The sequence below is a fragment of the Marmota monax genome, unplaced genomic scaffold (assembly GCF_021218885.2).
Source record: "Marmota monax isolate L192 unplaced genomic scaffold, Marmota_monax_Labrador192_F-V1.1 WCK01_AAM20220418_F8-fsc00201, whole genome shotgun sequence".
Lineage (NCBI taxonomy): Eukaryota > Metazoa > Chordata > Mammalia > Rodentia > Sciuridae > Marmota > Marmota monax.
The window spans coordinates 785289-804866 of NW_026695150.1; the positions used below are offsets into that span (position 1 = coordinate 785289).

A 19578-nucleotide genomic window follows, 5' to 3' on the forward strand; every position below is an offset into this window, starting at 1 on the left:
CTCTTAATAAAATACAAAATTGGGCAGGGGATGTGGCTTGAGTGCCCCTGAGTTCAACCCCCGGTGCCCCAAAAAAATAAAGTGTCCCAGAGGAGCTATGAAAGGAAGAGTAAAACATTACAGAGTGGGTAGAAAAAACAATTCACTATATGGAAAACTTATGAAATCCTATGTTTATTTAATAACGTTGTCTTTTATGTATTCTCTTTAGCTTTGTGCCCAATAACAACTCTTTTAAATATTGTCATGTGAAAAAATATATAAACTGATTACTTCTTATCCAACTTGACATTATATAAACATTTCATTTACAAGACTGTGCCTGTTTTCAGGTGCTTCAATAAGACCTGTGAAAATGTAATATAATACATGCAAGCCATCCACCAGAAACAAAAAAAAAATGATAACCACATTCTTATTTTACCTTTTTAATTCTGAAAACTAGAATTAATGCAGAAGTGAGGATAAATGGGGATTTCCAGGTTGAGGTGCACACTGTCCTTAAGTCCTTTTCAGTATAAATCTGTGATTCCTGTATAGGCATACTGTGCTTTGTTTCTCCCCAGTACAAATAAGAAAGTTCATTGTCAACTGATTACTCTTTAAAAATTGGAAATGCTTTAATTTTAATAAACATTAAAGCATTTATCACATGCAACCAAAATTTAATTGTGTATATGGTTATAAGTGTGGGTCTCTTTAATCATAAATAACATTTATAGTAGTATCTGTAAATGATGAGCAACCACCTGAGCTGTAATTGTGTGCATTCTTCAGTTCATACAGAGAAGTAATATTGGAGATGATCTGCTTCCATGTTTCCTATAATAATCTAACATGTATAGGAAAGAGGATACCTTCATGCCCATTTAATGAATGTTATTAACAAGTGGTATTCTACATTAATATTTGTAAAATATTTGAATCATTTGATAGAGTGATACAGATAGAATCTTTAAAAAGTAATTTAGTTCTACTGTTCAAAAGTGCTTCCAAAACCAGCACACTCACCTCTGGGACTTTCCAAGCAGAAGTTTTAAGTACTCTAATCTCTTTTGAAAACAGAAGGGGGTAATATTGGAAAAGCGCCAGAAGTAAGCCTTGGTACTTCTCATGAAGTGCCACAGTGAAAGTACCTTCTCTCTCAAGTCAGTTCCTTTTAGCAAAATCACATCTCCTCCAGCTCTCCTAACCACTGCTTTTCCCAGCAAGCCTGTCTCCACAGAACATAGGCCAGATAACCCCATGCTATTTCATCTGTACTTAGGATCATTCCTATACATTCTTCACCTAGAGGTTTTTGGTTGTTTGCAGTGCTGAGGCTCATGCATGGCAGGCAGGGGATCAACCTCTGAGCCACATCCCCAACCCCTTTGTTGAGAGTTTTAACATTCACTTACCTAGAACACAACTCTTAATTAAAAATGCAAAAGTATTGGGCTGGGGATGTGGCTCAAGCGGTAGCCTGCTTGCCTGGCATGCGCGGGGCGCTGGGTTTGATCCCCAGCACCACATAAAAAATAAAATAAAGATGTGTCCACCAAAAACTAATAAATAAATAAATATTTAAAATCTCTCTCTCTCTCTCTCAAAAAAAAAAAATGCAAAAGTACTTTTTCCTCTATGTAGACCTTCCTGACTTAAAATGGTTAGGCTTATGACCTTTTAGCTTCATCATGGTGTAAAAGTGTCAGCATTCAATATAAACTGTACTGGGAATTTTGAATTTTGTTCTTTTCTACAGTTTCTACAGCTAGCAGTATACAATACAATCTTCTCTTGCTGTGCTGGGCAGAGGCACCAAGCTGCAGCTCCCAGTGAGCCACCAGATCAAGAAGGTAAACAACCAGCACTCTGCAAGTGTACTTCGTTGCTTAACTATGACATTCAGTGGATTAGGTACAGTCAATGCATTTCAACTTACACTATTCCTAACTTAGGTATATTTTGATGTAACCACAGCATGCCTCAAGGAGCATTTACAATTTAGAAACATCAAAAATAAGAACAGCACCTTCTTCTTTTCCTTCTGCAACTTACCCAGTGTTAAAATTTGGGTGCTTAGTGAGGCAGGACTGACCCTCTAGAGTCAGACAACCAAGATGTGAGTGCCAGCTCTGCCATTCATTGACAAGTGACCCTTGGCAAGTTATCAACCTCTCAGTGCCTCAGTCTTTATCTGTTAAATGAGAGTAACATATTCTTCACAAAGTTGTGATGGTCATATGTGACTCTTAAATATGCTATTAGTCTTTGCTATTATTCTTTCCAGAAACTTCTTTATTATTTGCATAATAAAATCACATTTATGGTTGTTGTTTACAAACATGGGATGATACTGTTCTGTAACTTGCTTCTTTTACTTACTATATATATCATCTTTCCAAAATGACTTAATTTTCTTCAATAGTTGCATTCTATTTTAATATTCCGATGAACCATATTTTCAACCATTTCTCTATTAACAGACAAGCACATTATTTTCCTTTTGTAGTTTTATAAAAATCTGACAGTAAACATCCTTGTGCTTCTCCCTTTAGAGACTGACATGTTAGATTCCAAGATATGGAATTGCTTCATCAAAGTATATTGGCATTTTAAATTTTTTAAGTCAACACTCCCAGATTAGTTTCCAAAAAGCTTTTGGAAACTGGGCAGTGCACCAACCAACCTGAACAGTAAGGAGCTGAAAAGCCAGCGGTGGTGTGACCACGGTGACACAGGTGGAGGAGGCAGAGATGGAAAGATGCTGTTGTAAGTTCTTACAGCACACATAAAGTGGCAGATAACTTTTATATGCAGATTGTGAATCCAGAGCTACCACTAAAACACAAAAGCAAGACAAGATATGGATAAAATGGGCCACCAGTGGAGAGAAAATGGAATCCTAAATAATAATCCAAAACAAAGTAGGAAAAAAAAGAAAAAGAGCAAAAGATGAAAGAGAAAAAAAGCAATATGGTAGACTTAAATTTCACCATATAGAATCACATTAAATGTGAGTGGTATAAATAAATGCTCCAATAAAATCGGAAAACTGGACAAAATGAAAAGCAAGACCCAATTATATGCTGTCACTGTAAACAGGCATAAATTAAAAAGAGAATCAGATATACCACGTGTTATTCATAAGAAAGATGATGCGACTGTACAATTAATAGACTTCAGAACCCGACATCTGACTAGTTCTACATCAGAAAGGAATGCCCTGGCTGCAGACCCAAGGGAAGTGTCAAGACTGGTGCCTGGAACCCACCTGAGCTAGGAGGAGGCGGGGCCGAGGCAGGTGTGGTGACTGACAGCCGGAGAAGGAGAGGCGGGAGAGGCAAGAGGAAGTGGCTCTGGACAAAGCCACTGTGAAGGGAAGACCAGCTATGTGAAGGAGGGCTTTATGAAGCTTTGTGGACGGTGTATGGTGTTGATCCGTTAACCGCCGTCACTGAAATCTCGTGCCTCGGTGGTGGTGCGCCCACCTTCGCAAAGCTTAGCCAGGAAGGGATGGGCGCTCTGGACCGGACCCAGCCGGCAAGGCCGGGGGCGCAGGCAGGCAGGGTCTGGTAAAGGTGAAAGACGATTAGGGCGGATGGCCGGGTCAACGCGCCACCAGGAGAGCCGAGGGTAGGGGTTTCCTGGGCTAACTCGTGCACTCTCGGCGACTGACCACCTGGGCCATCAGCGAAGGAACCAAAGGAGACATTGAGCACGGTCAACCCTCCCAGGACGCCCTGCCTTCCCTGACCTCCCCTGCCAGCGCCCTGGGTGCCGCCGCACACGCTCCGCGCTCGGACACCACTGACCGGCACCGCTCGGCGCGGCCGGTGGAGGGCGCAGGGCCAGCGGCGGCGCCGGGCAGGTGCGGAGCGGGGCGGGGCGCAGCGGGGCGTGCCGACTGGAGCCGAGGACCGAAGCGCCGTGGGGCCTCAGAGGCCGCAGAGGCCGCGGCGCCCAGCCCGCCTGCACGGCGCCATGGCCCCGCGCGCCCGGCGGCGCGGCCCGCTGCCTGCGCTGCTGGCGCTCTGCGCACTGTTCACCGCGCTGCAGGTAAGGAGCCGCGCCGCGCTCGAGCGGCCCCACGCCCTCTCGGGAGCTCAGGGCAAGAACTAGGAGCCGGGCGGCGACACCGCTGAGAGCGGGGGATCGTGCGTGGCACTCTGGCTCCTCTGCCTCCAGAAGCAAGAGCTAAGGCTTTTGGGGGTGGAGACGGCGGAAACTTGGGTTTTCCTGGAGGTTAATGGAGGTGGACGGTGGAAGGAGGGAAGGCGAGTGGAGACTACTGGGGCCCAGAAGGAGGAGGTGTCCCGGACCCAAGCACTAGGGCACCGGCTCTTCCAGACGCCTCACTAAATCTCAGACTTTGATGGTTCCTTTTGATGTCATCCAAACTCTTCTTGAGCACCTACTAAGCGCCTGGGGCAAACAGATCCTGCAGAGACACATAGGTATAGAATGACACCCGATGGGAACAGAGAATGCGCGTGAGGAAAATCCAGGGTCCAGACAACCACCGCGTCTGATATTAAAGAGGACATCTCTCAGGGTTCTGCTTTCAGACCCTTTGAGCCCTTCAGGACTACTGGGTCACTAACTTGGGTTACACACCCTTCCTTATCTCAGTTTCCTTTACACTAAAGAACAGAGCAATCCCCTCCTCGGGATCCTGTCCTGAGTGTACAGGGACAGAATTTAGAAGGTTCTTCAGAAAAACTGGCGAACTTACTTTTTTGTGTCCTCCAAACATTGGGTCCACCAGTTCAGTTTCTGGTCCTGAATAACCATAGAATCACTTGTTCTCGGAAACTCTTTGACCAAGTTTAGGCAAAATCCTTTTTTGCAATTGGAGAAATCAGGGTACCATGATATGCTTCAAGACAATATTGGTGCCAGAAACAGGGAGCCCCGCTCTCCATGATCTCAATCTGGGACTGGGCTGCGCAGGAATGCATAGAGGCCCACAGAGGCTAATCTCAGGGTGGCCAAGGCCCTTCTGAGATTCCCAAGTCCGGGATGCACAGGGCCTCCCTGATGTCCAACTGCAGCTCGGTGGAGTAGGCAAATCAGTTCTGAAGAACCCACCCACCGCGCAGCCAGATATGAATCCAGAAAGAACGCTGAATCCTTTGATCCTTGAATCCAGGGGTGGGTTGCCTTTTGTGGGAACCCCCTGGGGCCACCCTTACCAGCATACTTAGGAGCACCTCATGACTGATAAAGAGCTTCAGTCCCTTGGGCTGGGACTGGGGCTCAGTGGCAGAGCTCTTGCCTAGCATGTGTGAGGCACTGGGTTTGATCCTTAGCAGCATATAAAGATAAACAAAATACAGGTATGCTGTCCACCTAAAACTACCAAAAAAAAAAAAAAAAAAACCTTCAGCCCTGCTAGCAGGGCTGCTTGATATTGAGTAGCAGCTTCCCAGACATTTTCTGCCATCCAGGATTTTCAGAAGATTTCTCCCTACAGTTATCAAGTAGATACTGATTTTCTGTCCTGGAGAAGAGCTCTATAGTGCAGAAAATCTGGCACACCAAATACTGTACTAGAAAAAATCATTTATTCCTGAAAGTTACTCAGAAGGAAGGGTAAATGTTGGTGGTTTTCTTGGTTTCAGCAGTTTGAGATTTCCCTTCTTGATTCAAATTGGCTTAGGCTTCTGTTAACATCTGTCCATAGCAGGGCACTGAGTCCTGTGTACTTGGAGACCTACATTTGGAGTGAGAAGAGAGGAAAAAGCCAGTTTAGGTGAAAGCCTTGGCAAAAATAGTGGGAATGTGGTGAAGACGGAAGCAGAAAGTTCTAAGGATGATTCATTGTCATTTCCAATCATATGGGTCTCTTAGGATGGTTGAAGGAAAAGGAGGAGGAAAAACCTAATGGAATTTTTTCATTTTAAGCCTTTCAGGTGTTGCTTAATTAAGTGTTCAACAGGTTGAACAGGGTGCTACCTTATTTGAACTAAAGGAGTAGGGCTTCAGTGAACAGCTAGCCACCTAAGAAAAACTTGCCTGGCCACGCAGCCAAAAGGCATCTCCTATTGCTTTTGAAAAACTACATTCGTACCTAAGTGTATGACATGCTCTAGGTTCTAATGTTAATAGAAAGTTCTATCAAAAGAAGTTTAATTTTCAGAGTGAATTTTCAACAAGTGCTGTTTACCCTGTGTTTTCCTTTAAGCTGTTTAACTATGTTCACTTTCTTGTAACAGGAGGCATATTTTACTAAGACTCCCAAGAAATCAATTGGGAACATGTGCTGCTAAAATGCAGGTTATAACTCAGATGATACCATAGATAATTAGGATATGCATTTGTAAGCATACCTAAACTTCGGCATTGGTCAGTCCCAATCAAACAACACAGGGATGTTTTTCCGCTTTTTTAAGTTTGTACACAAGGTCACCTGGGGAAATGCATTCTTTCTGGAAAGTGGGGCTAGATACAGTGTTACAATATTATCCCCCAAAGACACTGTTGGTTACAGGCATTCCCTGTGTTCAATTACTGCACTTTGGTCAACCTGCTCTTTTAATCCCAAGACTCAGGTCCTTTACTGGCAATCCAGGGAAGTTGTTAGTGATCACACCCTGGGCAGGTCTTGAGGAACTGCTTAGTTGGGGAATTGATTGTACAAAGTAAAGCTGGCAAAAACAGCCTCTGGAAAGTGAATTATGCTGGGCACAGTGGCACACACCTGTGATTCCAGCTCTTCAGGGGGCTAAGGCAGGAGAATCAAAAGTTCAAGGCCAGCCTGAGCAACTTAGCAAGACCCTGTTTCAAAATAAAAAATAAGGACTGAGGTTGTAGCTCCGTGGAAGAGTGCTTGCCTAGCACGTGTGAGGCACTGGGTTCGAGTCTCAACACCACATATAAATAAATAAAATAAAGGTCCTTCAACAACTAAAAACTATTTTTAAAAATGAAAAATATAAAGGGCTGGGGATGTGAATCAGTGGTAAAGCACCCCTGAGATCAATCTCCAGTACCAAAAAAAAAAAGAAAGTGCATTTTGTGCAAACATTGCACATTTATGTCACATTAGATTCAAACCTACCTGGAAGGTTTTAAGTTTTACTTTTTTTTAAAGAAAGAGTGGGAGGGAGGGAGAGAGAGAGAGAGAGAATTTTTTAATATCTATTTTTTAATTCTCGGCGGACACAACATCTTTGTTTGTATGTGGTGCTGAGGATCGAACCTGGTCCGCACGCATGCCAGGCGAGCGCGCTACCGCTTGAGCCACATCCCCAGCCCCAAAGTTTTACCTTTTAAAACATTTCTAAAGGGCTGGGTTTGTGGCTCAGTGGTAGAGCACTAGCCTAGCACATGTGAGGCACTATTTGATTCTCAGCACCACATATAATCAATTAATTAATTAATCAAAGGTCCATCAACAACTAGAAAAATATTTCCAAAAAAATCCTGTAATTATATCTCTGTCGGCTTGTATTTATGACTAAAAATTTTTTTAGATATAATAAGAGTATTTACCTTTAATTGGTTTTTACGTCCATCTTTCCAATGGGTTTCAAGTAAGGACATACAGACACACACTCTTCCTTAAGATAATTGACGATGCGCAGACCTAAGGGCAGATGCCCGCGTTCCCGGGACATTTAAAGAGTGTAAAACACTGCGCTGGTGAGAAACAGGACGAAGACATCATTGTGTCTTCACAGGTGCCACGTGCCACAGTGTAGTGGAGAGCACAAGGAGAGGGAAACTGCCAATGTAATAAAGCAGCCTGCGGTGACAGGTGGCAGAGGGCAGGGCGGGAAGGCCCAGTGTGTGCAGATGGAGGACGGGAGTGAAGGGTAGGTGGGGAGGGAGTCAGGGTCAGGGAAGAAGTGGTTGGAGAGGTGGCCGAGGAGGAAGGCTTGCCAGGTGGGGAGGACAGTGAGAGTGGTCCAGGGGTCGTGATTCCAAGGGAATCCTGCTAGAAGGAAGCCACTTATGTTCTGACCTCTGGGCTACACAGAGCTCTTCATTCAGGGGCTCCCAGCAAACAGCTGGGGCGTTACACTTTTACAGTTCTGCGATAACTCTTGATAACTCTTGTATGGTCCTTATTGAGGTGGTAGGGGAGACAAATAAAAAGCAGATAGGCCAAGGGCTCTGGCAAGGCCCGTGGGGCAAGCCCTGGAGGAAATCCCCTAGGGTGGGGCTGGGCTGCAGCAGGTGGGTGCTCCAGGCCATTTTTCTTCCTGCTGCCCAGCCCATGCTAGAGGTGACTTGGATACGGATGAATTCCCGCTGGAGAACACACAAGCTTAAATGTGGGATTTTAGTGCATTTGGCTGATAAATATTTCAGATGCCTCCCCTGTTATTTCCTTTCCACCACCTCCCCGCAAATGGCCAGTCTGTGATGGGAGGAGCTCCCTCTCTGTGATGATAAGGAACTGTGAGTCTGCCTTTTCAGTTATCTACCAGTCCTTACACCAGGAAAACTGAAACAATAAAGATGTGTCCCTGAAGGTCAATAAATCAGTGTTTTATGAGGCCATGGAAAGGGGAGTTCCAAACCTGGGCCTCCTTTGCAGAATGTTGTTCTAAGAAGATGTAGTGAGAACTTTATCTGCCATGTAGTAGTAAAAAAATTTCCCTCATTCCATTTGCCTATTTGGGGAGTGCATGAGGAAAAAAGAAATAGTGTTTTCTCACCTGGTGTGTCCAGTGGATTCTAGGATGTGTCTGGGCTCCCCCACGCCCCCTGTGGATCTGTATCCTGCCCTGATGGTCCTCAGCTCTCCAGGTGATTCACACCCTGGGGCATCTATCCACTGGCCAGGTGGCCACCCCAGCAGAGCTGTGGCCTGTCTGCTGTCTCCTGCCCCATCCACAAGGGCATCATACCTGCCCCTGAGCCCACGGGCCCCTGGCTTGGTGTGCCCCAGACCTGGATGAGTAAGCTTCTGCCCCGTAGGTAGTTTTTCCCTGAGCACCATTCTGTCCTCTCCCTGATTATAGGAAGGCCTTTCTCTGTTTCCCACTAGGGCAATGTGTGGGCTTTCTTGAATATCCACTGCTAGACACCGTTTAGGTTTTTGCTTCCAAGCACAGAGCCTGAGGAGACCAGGATGGAGCATGGGCTTCACCCAACAGGCTTGGTCCCTCTGAAGTTCTTTCTTCTGAGGTTGGAAGCTGCGTGGGTGTTGAGGGAGGTTCCGCACAGCTGTGTTTTCTGTCCTGATTCTGAGAGATTCTCTGAGTCTGTTTCCTGCCAGTGTTCCCCGGGCAGCTCCCTGTATGTCTCTGTCACCAGAGGGCTGGCCCCGGGCCGCTGTTCTCACAGCAGCACGTTCCAATTGCAATGTGCTTTCAGACTAGAAGCCCAAAGGGGCCCCTGTCAGCAGGCGGAAATCACGTCCTTTTTAGCTGTGATGATAACTTTATATTTCTATTTGTTTCGTTGGCCACCATTAACCTTCGACCTTTGATTGTTGGGGGTTGCCACATGCAAGACATGGCTTTCAGTTCAGAGCTGGAAGACTGCAGGTGTGTTCAATGCAACGAGTTCAACACCCTCTGCCTATGTGACACTCTGCAAAAGGCTAGGAGACACAGACTAAGGACCACATCCCCTGTCCCCAGGAGATTCAGATTGCAGACAGTGAATACACAGGACACTGTTCCTGGGAGCACATCAAAGTGTAGTGGGCACACAGGACAAGGAACGGTGACCTGAAGTGTCGCAGATCTCCCAGTCCTCCTTCCTCGTAGTTGTGCTTGTCCAAAGCACTGCAGAAAGTGCAGAAGAGCGACAGCTGGGCTGGGCTTCCAGGGTGCTTCACGTGGTGGTGGGAATGGCGGGGGGCCTAACAGTGGAGTGTTTTCAGGGAGCTTTAGAGAATGCAGCAGAGGAAGGCAGAAGCCTGCGCTCAAGGCTTCATGTGCAAGCAAAATAGTTCAGATGTAATCTTGCTGCACCTCGGGCCCAGGAGGGACATGATCAGATTTGTGTGTTATGGGGAGGAGCATCGAGGGTGGGGCCCGAGGCCAGTAAGGAGGCCACTGCCTTGGTTTGTGGAAGGGCTAGAAAAGGCTCAAATCAGGTCAGGGCCATGGTGTGAGAAGAAGCTGAGTGCAGGGGTGACTTCAGAGGTGCTAGGTGCCCACAGCACGGGTACAAGAATGTGGCTCTTTAGACCTATTTAGGCGGGGGGGGGGGGAATAAAGACATAACATTTGCTAGGACAGAATAGGTGACCATTTGGATTATGTTTTTCATAGCTTATTAAGGAAGCTGCTCTCTTAGTCCAGATCACAGTGTTGTTCAGGTTCAAGGGAAGGAGGACTTCCTCCCCAGGCACACAGAAGAGGGTGAAGCCACTTCTGCAGCCCCTCCTGATCATCTTGCTGGGAGGCAAAGGCAGAGTTCCTTAATGTCAAGGAAAACAAGCTAAAAGCCACGCGAGGCATTGGACACACAGGATATTTGTGTGTTCTGGAATTCAGAGAGCCATTTCCTGGCCCAGGGTGCCTCAGCATGAGGACTTCAGGGTGGAAGCCGGAGCTAAAACTGTCACTGAACAGAGATAAGCAGCCAGTGATCCCCACCGGGCCCAGCGTTACAGCAGGTGTGACCTGACCCCTGGTCTCCCTGCTCTGGCCTCAGATAGGTCACCTGCCCCCGTAGGAAGCAGTGTTTGTGTTGGACCCACAGCTTGGCAAAAACTCCTGGCTTGCGAGTCTGTTTTCCTGGAGGTCACTGTTGCCCAAGTGAGTGTTTCCCTTCCTCGTGGACCAGCCCCTGTTAGACTCCCCACCATACAGAGTCCTAACCCAGCAGGTGACACGGAGGCCTGTCTGGTACAAGCAAAAACAGAGCTGCCAGGTTTCCAAGTGGCCGGAAGAAAGACTGCCCAAACTATACTTTCAGTTCATCAGAGTAATAATAACTTATTACATTTCCTGTGCAGAGCATTGAGAGTGCAAGAGCCACTTCCTTATGCCATCAGAAATTTGAAGACTTTCCATTAAAAATGAGGAAGAAAAACTCTAGCTTTTGGTGAATGTGACGGCTAAACAGGGCGAGTGGGGAAGAGGCGTGTGGTATTGCCGAGGGTCCCGTGAGTGCCTCAGTGCCCGCTAGCCTGGGTTCTGGCACATCTCCCAGGAGGGAAATGAATACATATGCATATATATGTTAATATATATACACAAATATGTATAAAATATATAAGTATGTAAGCCATATTTATTACTTTGTCCATTGTAATTACATCTCACTTGAAAGGGTGCCACTTGGTAGCTCAAGCAGCCGCCAAACCCATGTGCCACTTAGACCAAGATAGATCCTAAAACTTACAGGGGCTGACAATCTGTTTGAAAGAGATTATTCACATCCGCCCTTGCTAACCCATGTCATTGTCTAATAATTCCTAATGTCAGGAACTTCCTCAAAGCAGACCTGAATCTAACATGTCACAATTTGACCTCGTTTCCTCAAATTTGTTCTTTAATAGGATAAAGACTGGTTGGTCAATGTCTTCTTTATTTTAGAATTTCTATTGCTGAAGAGTGTTAACCCACAACTTCCCTTTCTCCAGGGTTATTCATGCCAGTTCCTTTAACATCTTTGTGAGATTTTTCTCCTTCCAACACAGGGGATAGTTATTTTATATATACTGGCAAAATATAATCTTAATCAAATAAGACCCCACAGGGCATGGTGGAAAGCATCAGGGTCAGGACCTGCCCCCTCTGGCCCGGGGGCTCGGGATCTCCCATTCTTCTTTCCTTCCGAAGCTCTGCTAAAGACAGGCAGGCAAGATGTGGCGAACAGGTGGGACGATGACCTTGAAGGGGAGGGTCGGTGGGTGGTGTTCCACCTGGTCCTCGAAGGGTAGATTCTGAGGGGCAGCGAGCTCGGGGAGAGAAGAGGCACCGGTGGGGCAAGCAGAACAAACCTGAGAAAGTCCTGACCTGCCTGGCGCCAGGGTCAGTGGGGGGGCCTGGGCAGGACGAGGCCAGCTGGAAGAACTGCAGCTCTGAGCCCAAAGGGCTGGGCAAACACAGCCCAGGAAGTGGGACTCTGCCGTAGGCCAGCAGCTCTCCCAGTGTGGTCCCTGGGCAGAGCATCAGCACCGTCAGGAACCCACACCTACTGAATCAGAAGCGCTGGGGGTGGGCATTAGCAATCTGTGCTTTAATGCCTTCTCCGGGCAATTCCGAATAAGCTCAGAACTGCTGCCAGAGACCTTGGGATTCTATGGAAAGGTTTTGACCCCAGCTCTAAGTTAACAAGGAGTATGGTTAATATATTTAAAGTCCCTTCCATTTATTGAACCCCCTCAGTGTGCCAGGATGCGCAAGGTACTTTCTCTCTCATGCTCATGTCACCATGCGGGGAAGACAAGGACACAAAGCAGGGGGGCCACGTAACCTGCCTGAGTTGGCACAGCTAGCAGGAGAGAGATGGAACTCCTCCCAAGCGCCTGCGCTAGTGGCCATGGTCTTAACCCCTGTGTTTTGTGTATTTGTTCAGCAGCGTGCTGCACTGAGCCAAGCCCCCAGCCCCGGGCCTTAACCCCTCTGTAGAAGAGCTTTGCACAGTTGCTCTGTGATGGAGCCAACCTGGTGCAGAAAGGGACCTCTTGGAATGGTGGCGGGGAGCGAGATAACCAGTCTGCATTTGTGCTGTCTACGAGGGGACGTATCCATTGAGGGCTTTCTACAGCCATTGTTAGGCAGAAAAGAAAATGTTGTGTCTTCTTTAAGGCTACTAGAGATAAAGGACGGACCCCAGGAGCATCTTCAGCACAGGCTGTGTGTGCCAGTGATCCCTGACTCAGGAGGAAAACAAGTGTGACACACTGAATCATTCCTGCCACTTCCGGAAGCAAGGCACCTCGGCTCCTCTCTGCCCTCACCCCACCCCCGCCCCCCCACCAGCAACAAAGGGCCCAGACTTGAGTGCCTCAGCCTGGACCTCAGCTGCCCACAGAGGCCCAGGTTCCCTCCGCTGGCATTTATCCCACTCCTGTCCTGCCAGCTGCCTGCCAGGCTTGGGGGCTGGATCTAGGGCAGCCGAGCAGCCTAGAGTCAGTTTGGTCTCATAAGCTTTGGGAGATAGTTCCATGACATTTTTCAAGGTTCTTTATGTCATAGTTTTACTATAATTACAGTGAATCTGGAGGCACCTGCCTTGACCCAAATGTCCTAGACTCTTATTGTTGATGTCTTTGCCATGGTACCTATCAAAACCATTTTCTGTTATTGACATTTTTTTTTCAATTCCTTAAAAGCTGTACCCTAAATAGTAGGGGACAGGTCAAATAAGAAAAGGGTCAGAACACACTGAGCCTTCTGGGTCCACTGTCATTCTAGAGCTTTGGCTTGCAGTGAGATAGGGGGATGCCCCAAGGATGGGCTGAGGACAACCTGGTACTGCTCAGGCACAGTGCCCAGAAATCTAGAAACGGAACCCAGACCTACGGCAATGGAAGGTGAGACAGGGCAACTGAGTGTTCAGTGGGGACATGTGTGCACTGGAACACAACTTCGTCTTGAATCCTGATATCTTCCTTCCTTTCTTTGTATTTTCTTTGTTCCTCCTAGGGATTGAATGCAGGGGATAGTGCATTACCACTGAGATACATCTCTAGTCCTTAAAAAATATATATCTATATATCTATCTATATCTATATCTATCTATCTAGATATATATATATATATATATATATATATATATATATATATATGTTGCACTTGGACACAATAACTTTATTTTATTTATTTATTTTTATGTGGTACTGAGGATCGAACCCAATGCCTTACACGTGTTAGGCAAGCGTTCTACCGTTGAGCCACAGCCTTAGCCCCCCCATCTCCAGTCCTTTTATTTTTTTATTTTGAGACAGGGTCTCACTAAGTTGCCTAGGCTGTCCTTGAACTTGCAATCCTCCTGCCTCAGCCTCCCGAGTTGTGGGGACTACAGGCCTGTGCACAGTACCCAGCAAACCCACTAATTTCTAATGGGCACCAGGTTTAAAAGTGAAAAGGTGGGATCATAAAAAGTCGCCCCCTTTTGATGGCCAGGTTTTTCGTGTTCCAGTCAGAGTCCCTGTGACCAGGCCATGGGGGTCCACTTATGTGTAAAATTACAAATGACCAAAGCACCAAGATGCCCACCCATCCTCTTAGCTGTGCAGAGCAATCCTCCGGCGTGGGAGTGCAGAAGTGATGGTACTTGGCAACTCTGTGCCCGGAATGGATCCAGGGCAAGAGCCACCTCCAGAGAGATGTCCCCAGAGGGTCAGGCACCAAGAGGCCAGTGCAGCTGCACTGTGGGTGGGCAGCTCTGTGTTGCGTCCCCATTAAAAGCGAGACTTCAAGCCCTGGAAGAGATTTTGCATCTTGATGTTGTGATTTTGCCCCCAATTGGCACAGTCTTTCCACATCATGCTTGGGAATGTGAATTTGATTCAGAACTAGTTGGAAACTGTTAGGGTCTCCTGTAAAGGGAAGTTGTGAGGTCACATGGTCCTTTGGGGAAAAGTACTCACTCGCTTGGTTCTGGAGCTCTGCTGTCCTCCCAGCACTGCTCCACTCTGCTCAGTGCTGAGCTCCTCCTGAGCACGTCGCTCCCTCCCTCTTGTGAGGATGCAGGCCTAAAAGAAAGCCAAGTCTCCGACCTGGTGCCTGGCACATAGCAGGTGTTTCCTAAGGGTCCATGGTGTCTGTGTTCAGTGATGGGAGGAGTGATTCTCAGTGCTTATTATTGAGAATGTGATAGTGTTTGAGATTGTGAGAAGGCTCTGGTCTTTGACATGAGCAGGCACACACAGAGCCAGGTGCCAGGGCCTTGGTATGCCATTGAGCATAGGGTGACTGGGCACACTGAGTCTGAAGTACCCGGTGGGAGCACTTTGGAGATATCTTACTGCAAACATTGGGGAAGATGGGGAGGGTGTGCTAAGGACCTGGTCACAACTCTTGATCTACCAAGAAGAGCAAACAAATAAAAAATTATTATGGAGTGTCAAAGTGACTGGGGTAGGAGAAAGTTCAAGCAGCATGAGACCCCGTAGCCCCACAGTCTAGGGCTGTGCGAGGGGGGGGGGTCTTGGGTTAATCCAAGATGGGGCAAAATCAGTATTTCGCATTTCAGCTTAATAGTTGACCTGAGCCTCAGAGGTTGAGCAGCAGGGCGGGAGCCACTGGGAGCAGTGGGCTGCAGCATGTCCAGGCCAAGGAGCCTGGGTCCAGCAGCTGAGGAGAAAGCAGGAAAAGTGGCAGGAGGTGAAACTGAGGTGTGCGGGGCCTTGTGCACCTTGCACTGCAGCCGGACCACAGGTTGGCCCTTCACATAATCTCTGACCTGGCTACTCAAAGACCGGCAGCCCGTGGGAGCCGGTTAGAAACGCAGAGTCTCCGGCCCCTCCCCAGGCCCCAGACTGAATCAGAATCTGCTGAATCAGAATCTGCATTTTATAAGGCTTCCTTGTGATTCTGTGGCACATGAGAGAAGCAGTGGATTAGGAGACGTTATGGAAGGGGAGGGGCAGATAAGAGGGGTGATTCCTTCTTTGGCCACTTTAGGGGCTCATGGCCTTAGCAGTTGGCATCCACAGAATGGAGGAGCAGCCTGGAAGGTTCCTGGGCCTCGGGCACACCAGTGTGCTCTTGGAAGACGTGCACACAGAGGGCTGACTTTTACTACAGGAAACAGATAGATCTTATCTCGAATGAGTAAGAACTTAAAAAAAAAAAAAGGGCTTTCACCAGGGAGAAAAAAGGAGCCTGTGCAGGTCATGCAGAGCAGCAGTGGGACAGTCAGAGCCATCCTGACGATTGTGTTCAGGAAACAAACCTTCCCTGCACCTTTTTTTTTTTCAAGTAGCTCACAGCTGCAAGCTTTTTCACTTTCTCTCTCTAGAAAACAAAGAAACTTGCCATGAACCTTTTGAAATGCAAAGTGATTTCTCCATTTTCACTTGGGCCACATGTTTTCTTTTCAAGGAGAGGAGCATAATATCAATGCATCGTGAGGAAAGTAAGAAAGAGAGTGGGCAAAAAGCAAAGAGCTTTGATAAGTCCAAAGCAGATCTTCCTGTTTCTTCTTTAAGGAGCGTATCTGGAATCAAGGTGGTCAGGGGGAAAAAACGCAGATGGGCCCATCAGCTTTGGAAGTAAAAAGCAACTTCTAAGGCAGTATATAAAGTTAGTTATCTAATGTTTGCTAAATAAAGGTGAATATGTCAAAACTTCTAATAGACTACCGTTGCTCCATATTTTTAAGGGTATTTTTTGTTTAGTCAAACCTGACCAAGTCATCTTTTTCTGTGTGTGATATCTATTTCAAAACATATCATTTGAAAAAATGGTTAAGATAACAAGTTTTATGTTATGTGTGTTTTATCACAATGATAATTTTTAAAAGTCTTATGGCAAATTGTCTTAGTCTGTTTCATATTTCTATGACAAAACACCTGAAACTGGAAACTTTATAAAGAAAAAAAAGGTTTATTTGGTTCACAATTCTGATGGCTACAAAGACCAAACAACATGGTGCTGGCATCTGGTGAGGGCTCTCTGGCTGTGTTACATGGCAGGTGGCATTACATGATCAGAGTGTTCCCAAGAACTGCAAGCATCAAATGAGTTTGGAAGAAGTTATGTGTTCAGAGATGAAGCAAAAGACCCAGGAGGGGCCAGGATCACTCCTTTATAATGACCTGCTCTCTTGTGAACTAATCCACTCCTCTGAGACCCAGTGCACTCAGGAGATCAGCACTAGTTGCTTCACAAGGGCAGTCATGACTCGATCACTCCCCACTGAGCCACACCTTTCAATACCACTGCATTAGGGAATTACACCTCCACTCCAATTTTGGTGGGGACAAACCACATTTAAACCACAGGCATTCCTCCGTGGTGATGAAAACATAATGAAGTATTATTCAGCCATAAAGAAGAGGGAAGTTCAGGTACATGACGCAACATGAATGAGCCTTGAAGACATTTTGCCCAGTGACATAACCGGACACAAAAGGACAGATGCATTGTGACTCCACTCAGATGGGGCACACAGAGGAGTCAGTAAAATGGTGGTGGCCAGGGCTTGGAGGAGGAGGACTGGGAGTTATTACTTAATAGTGGCAGAGCTTCTGTGTGGAGTGACAGAACTGTTCTGGAAACAGAAGGCTGTAGGATATTGTTGAGTTGTACACTTAACATGGGTAAAGCGGCAAATGGTGTCTTCCATGTCTTTTACCACAGTAAACACTTTATTAAGTTGAATTACCCTAAAGTTAAGAAAAAATGGCAAAGGATAAGCACAAAAAGGAGATGACGTTGGTGTCTCCCAGCAGAAGGCAGCCTGAGGCCGGGCTGAGCGCTCCCTTGGCCTCCCAGGTACCGCTGTGTCTCTCTGTGCTGTGCTCACGCCAGCTCTTTCCTGACCCTTCCCTCTCTGAGGAGCCAGGATCCCCGTTCTGATTTGTGCCCTTTCTGAATCTCACAGTCTTTACAAAATGGTTCCCGAGGCTGCTTAAATAAAGACCCTTCCTTTCCTCCTCCACAGCCTCTGCCCTTCCCTGGATCCCACAGACCTTCCTGAGGCTCCTCTTCCTCCCGTCTCTGCCCCCCTGCCCGTCTCTGCCCTTCCCCCTCCTTCTCCTCCTCAGTCTGGGCTCCTCCTCCCATGCATCCTTCACCACCAACACCCCTTTCCCTCCCCCTGCACCCAGCACATGAGAAGCCCATCAGAAGGTTTGGACACCAGTTAGAGGGTCCTGGGCCATGATCCCCTTTCCCGTCTGGGATCATCGAGGGCTGAACTCAGGGATCTTTCCAATGCACCAGTGCGTGGACTGTTGATCTGGAGCGTTGCTTGCTTTCCTCTCCATTTCTGTGGTTGTCAGTCCCCCAACCCAACGCCCCCCCCCCCCCCCCCCCCCCCGTGATCCTGGCAGCTGGGGAGGCTGGGACGAGAGGATCGTGAGTTCTAGACCAACCTCAGCAACTTAGTGAGACACTGTCTCAAAAAATAAAACAGCATTAGGGATGTAGCTCAGTGGTTTTAACCCCCAGTGCCACAGGGGGAAAAAGAAAACCCACAGGAAAAGAAAACTTCAAAGGCCACAGACGGGGCCATCCTTCAGTCTTGCTCCCAGCCAATGCCTTGTGCAAGAAAGTGAGAGGCAAAGATGACTTTGATGGTGTCACTGCAGCAAAGCTTTTTAAAAAGATCCAGGCTCTCTATTGTTATGCCCTAAACTAGACCAAACCTTGTTTTCTGGTCCAAGTTACGAGACAGATTGTTTTTTGAGGTGAAGGTGAATGAGTTTGGCAACCGAATGACCGGCTTTATCATTTGTACAGTGAGTGAATTTACTCGCAAGCGCTGTGGGAGGCTGGTGGCGTGTAGGGAGGGGTTCATTCACGGTGTAACTTTCAATGGCACCAGCAGGAGATGACCACCTGGACAGTGCCTTTGGGTGGGAGTTTTGAAAACTCGCTTATCACTAGACACGTTCACACTTCACAATGCCCCACATCCTTTAGTGGCAGGCCAATTGTAGTTTTTGTGACAGTCAATTTTCTTCATAATCTTCTCAAACAAACTAAACAGATCTTTTTGAATCACACTAATCACTTGAGTCTCACTTTTGACAGATTTTTTTTTTCCCCTGAAATCAATTCTATTTTAAATACTCAGGGAGTTTTCTGCTAAAGCCTCCGATTCTCTGTGTCCACTTCCGTCATGCCTCAAACCACATACCTGGCTGGTGTGACCTGGGCTCTCCAAGTTTCCAATAGCTTCTTTAGTATGCTGGTCTCCATGTGGAGTGAACACACCCCAGGGACTTTGCCAGGTGATGCATTGGGGTGCACAGGTATCTCCCCAAAATGCTGCCCTTATTCTGTTTGTGTCTTTAACTTATAACATAGCATCTTGCTAGGTGCCTCCGCAATGTTCCGAAGTACGAAATGCAAAGTTTTGGTTTATACAAAAGAAAAATGAGTCTGCTCTTTTCCTCTGGGTATCTGTAAGGTTGAAATTCTAACTTCATCTGAAATGAGACTGTCTAGGAGGACATTCGGTCATAACTTGGTTAACGTCTAATTTAAAAGAACTCACCCACAGATAACATCTAGCAGCAGCTTTATCAGCAGACACACCGAGAAGACTGTCCCTGCGTGCACCCAGGTGGCTCACACAACCGGCTGAACCCCAGACACAAACCACGGAAGTGACTTGGATCACTTGTCAGTGATTCTGAGCAATGCTTCAAGTTTTTTATGCCATGAAAAAGCATTTTTTAATTTGAAACCCAACACGCTTTCCTAATGCATGCACTTCCCCCGAGTCATGCTGCAACGCTGGGTCCTGAACCCTGGTTTGCCATGGCCGCGTTAAAAGTAAAGAAAGATGGTATGCTCAGGGAAACCCAGCCTTTGGGATCTTTCTGAGTCTCTGATACAGTCTTCTTTCTCCTTCCTGTAACCCTCAGAGAGTGACTGACTGTAAGTGATTTCTACTTAATTCTGCTCAGGTGTGCACATGACTACTCCCCCGCGTCCCGCCGCTCCCCTTGGACTGCAGACCTCACACTGGGGGCATCCCTCACTTCTCCCAGCA

General features: G+C 47.1%; 1 protein-coding gene across 1 annotated transcript in view; it reads left to right on the forward strand.

Moving 5' to 3' along the window:
• Nucleotides 1–3938: 3938 nt before the first annotated feature.
• Nucleotides 3939–19578, forward strand: part of Tnfrsf11a (TNF receptor superfamily member 11a) — a 53996-nt gene continuing 38356 nt past the window's right edge. The window contains exon 1 of the mRNA XM_046428210.2: nt 3939–4041. Coding sequence (XP_046284166.1) covers nt 3967–4041 — 75 coding nt within the window. The 5' untranslated portion in view covers nt 3939–3966. The remainder of the gene's footprint in view (nt 4042–19578) is intronic.